This window comes from Gaeumannomyces tritici (genome assembly GCF_000145635.1).
Source record: "Gaeumannomyces tritici R3-111a-1 unplaced genomic scaffold supercont2.248, whole genome shotgun sequence".
Classification (NCBI taxonomy): Eukaryota; Fungi; Ascomycota; class Sordariomycetes; order Magnaporthales; family Magnaporthaceae; genus Gaeumannomyces; species Gaeumannomyces tritici.
In genome coordinates, this window is record NW_008804792.1 from 1 (window position 1) to 2,713 (window position 2,713).

At 63.4% G+C, this 2,713-nt stretch overlaps 1 protein-coding gene across 1 annotated transcript; it reads right to left on the reverse strand.

Annotated features, from left to right (window-relative positions):
- Positions 1 to 52: 52 nt before the first annotated feature.
- GGTG_14318 (hypothetical protein) lies at positions 53 to 2,713 on the reverse strand. Its single transcript, XM_009232245.1, has 4 exons — positions 2,332 to 2,713; positions 1,614 to 2,300; positions 845 to 1,541; positions 53 to 751 (listed from the first exon to the last, which is right to left on the reverse strand). Exons 1-4 carry the CDS (start codon positions 2,335 to 2,337, stop codon positions 729 to 731), a joined length of 1,413 nt encoding a protein of 470 aa, XP_009230509.1. The 5' UTR covers positions 2,338 to 2,713; the 3' UTR covers positions 53 to 728.

Here is a 2,713-nt window from a genome sequence, read left to right on the forward strand (position 1 = left end):
AGGAGGCAAAAAATCGCCATTTCGAGGTAGCGCCAAGAGCACCCATGTTCAGCCCTACCAAATAAGGCCTAGCCTACATTTCTTTTTTAACATCAGTCGCAGCACAAATTCGAGTCCGCCCACACGCGTTTTAATCGATTGGCTAGTGCATACCCCTGGCCCCTGCCCTCGCTTCACGAGTGACCTCCCCACTGTAGATTATTTAACCCTCACACCTCCGTAGGGCGCCTTCCATATCCGGCATCGATATCACCGTCCCTCGCGAAACGGGCTGCTTCACATGCACGACAACCAGACCTCAAACCGACAGACACTCTTAGGAACTTGGCTCTCGTCGAGCCGAGGTCCAACTCTCGAGCCACCTGCTCACGAACCTGCGAACATAACCGTCCTCGATTGTCCACGGTGGCCGTCGCAAAACCGCCGCGCCGCCGACTGCTCGGGCCGTCTTCTCTTCCTTGCCTGCCGCCCCGAGGCTCCCGCCAAACTCCTTGTCGCAATATTCGATCAGCTTCACCGCGGGGTTGCGCTCCTCCTCGCCGCCCCGCACGGTACTCTCGCGCAGCCTTTCGAGCCAGATGCGCCGAGGCACGACCTCGAAGTCTAGGCCTGCCGCCTTGAGCTGGAACTCGTGGGGGTTGACCGGGGCGACCGCCCATTAACTTCGCATGGGAGCGGTGCGTCTGCCAGTGTCTGTGAGAGCTAGAGGATGGCGGTTCACGAGCGTGTCAACGGGGAGCCATGAGCAAGTCTAAAAAGTAGAATATTTGGCTGATGATTAGTTTTGGATGCCAGAATTGCGGTAGCTTTAGTCAGAACCCAACATGTCTCTGGGATGTCGTACCCGATCCAAGCTCGGTAGCACCCCAAGGGTTAATGCGGAGCGTATCATGGCCGGGACGAACTCGACCTCGTTCCAGACCCCGTTCTCGGCGTCGCCCACCACCTGGCCGATGCGCAGCACGTAACTTCGGGCGCCCCGCCGCGCCGCGTTGAGCACCAGGTGCTCTCCCACAAGCTTGCTCTGCCCGTAGCCCGTATCGGCCGCGCTGCGCAAGTCCCCGAGCGGTCCATCCGGCACCGGCGTCACGTTGCTGTTGGCCGCCGCCGAGATGGAGGAGCAGAAGAAGAGCCTGGCCGGCTGCCCGTCTTGCCGCTCCCGCGCCACTTCTGTGGAGAAGCGGAGCAGGTTGCTCAGGTAGCGGATGTGCGGCTCGAAGCTGGCCAGCTTGATGTTGAAGTTGACGGGCCATGCGATGTGCACAATCAGCGTCACCGTCCGCAGCAACTCGTGCTGACAGAGCGGCGTCTCTGACCCCGAGCAGGTCGTTGAAATCAGCAGTCCCAAGATCCGCAGTGTGGGCCGAGACCTTGGCCATCGCTGGCCCGTCGAGCGCAAGGCCTCGCCGAGAAAGAGACTCCAAAACCCTGGCTATTGGGTTCGTGCCTCGAACCAGGCAATATACCCGTCTCACGTCCCGACTTGAAGCCATGCGATGCAGAGTATGTGCGCCAATGGATCCAGTAGCGCCGCTGAGAAGCTAATCAGGAGGAAATATTTCCTACGTCAGTCTTGTGGTGCTGCCATCTCCGTGCCGACCAGCAAAGCTTACCACAGTCTCGCCCGCGTCCGAGTATTTTTCGATATATTGCTGCATCAGGTTATTCTCGCCGAGATGGGTATCGACCGTATCACAAGCTTCCACATTTGCAGAGCTGATAGAAGTGCGGGCCGAGGTCGACCTGTATCCCTCACTGGCACTACTGTTACTGTCACCGGCGATGGTGGCGCCGCCGCTCTCCTGCGCAGCCACCAGAGCGCGCAGGTGTCTCGCCAGCCGCGCGGCGTTCTGGCAGTCGTAAACCACGTTGGCCCCGAGCGCCGAGCCCGGGAGCCCCAGGGCGCGCTGCAGCCCCCGCCGCATCTGGATCGCGCGCAGGCTGTCCACCCCGGCCGCGAAGAAGTCGGCGTCGGCCGACGGCATCGGCCGCCCCATGGCGTCGCGGAACACACTGGCCACCACATCCTCCAGCCCAGCCAAGCTCTCCTTGCACGAGGCGGTGTAGCCTCTACTACGGCTAGGTGAGGGCGGATTCGTGGACTCGGTGGTGCTTTGAACGTCATCGCTGCCGCCGCCGCCCAGCAGCCGCCGGTACAGCGCGTCGATCTCAGGCGCGAACCGCGCGTAGACCTGCGCCCTGATGATGCTCCCATTGTCGGTGCGCGGGCACGGGGTGCGCGGGCACGGGGTGCGCGCGGGGAGGACGGCGACCATGTCCCGCGTGATCTGCGAAAAGGCCTCGGCGCGCGAGTTGGCGTCGGCGACCGACGGCCATATCCGGGTCGAGGTACGCCTCCTCCTCGCCGTCGTCCCCGTCCTCGGAGGAATCTGCCCGGAAGACGAGCAGGTCCGGCACGGGCCTGTCGATGCCGACGGCGACGGCCTCGCGCACGAGCGCGTCCTCGCGCAGGCGGCCCTCGATGGGCAGCGGCAGCACCTTCTCGCCGTTGACGAGAGTGACGCGGTCGTATGACGCGGCGGCAGCCGGTCCGGCGCAGCAGGTTTGCCACGGCGGCGGGCGCGATGCGCAGGGAGAGGGTCAGCACCGTGTACCCCAGCCTGCTCAGCGCGAACAGGGGCACGGCATAGTCGACGTCCGAGGGGGGCGAGGAGCCCGATTACCTCGCGGGCGTTCTGTGTACCAAGAGGGG

Excerpts from the sequence above, each read along its gene's own strand:
- GGTG_14318 (XM_009232245.1), bottom strand. Across the intron at positions 1,542-1,613 it reads CGGACGCGGGCGAGACTGTG|CTTCTCAGCGGCGCTACTGG; the intron begins GTAAGCTTTGCT and ends CCTCCTGATTAG. Across the intron at positions 752-844 it reads TGCTACCGAGCTTGGATCGG|ACTTGCTCATGGCTCCCCGT; the intron begins GTACGACATCCC and ends TCTACTTTTTAG.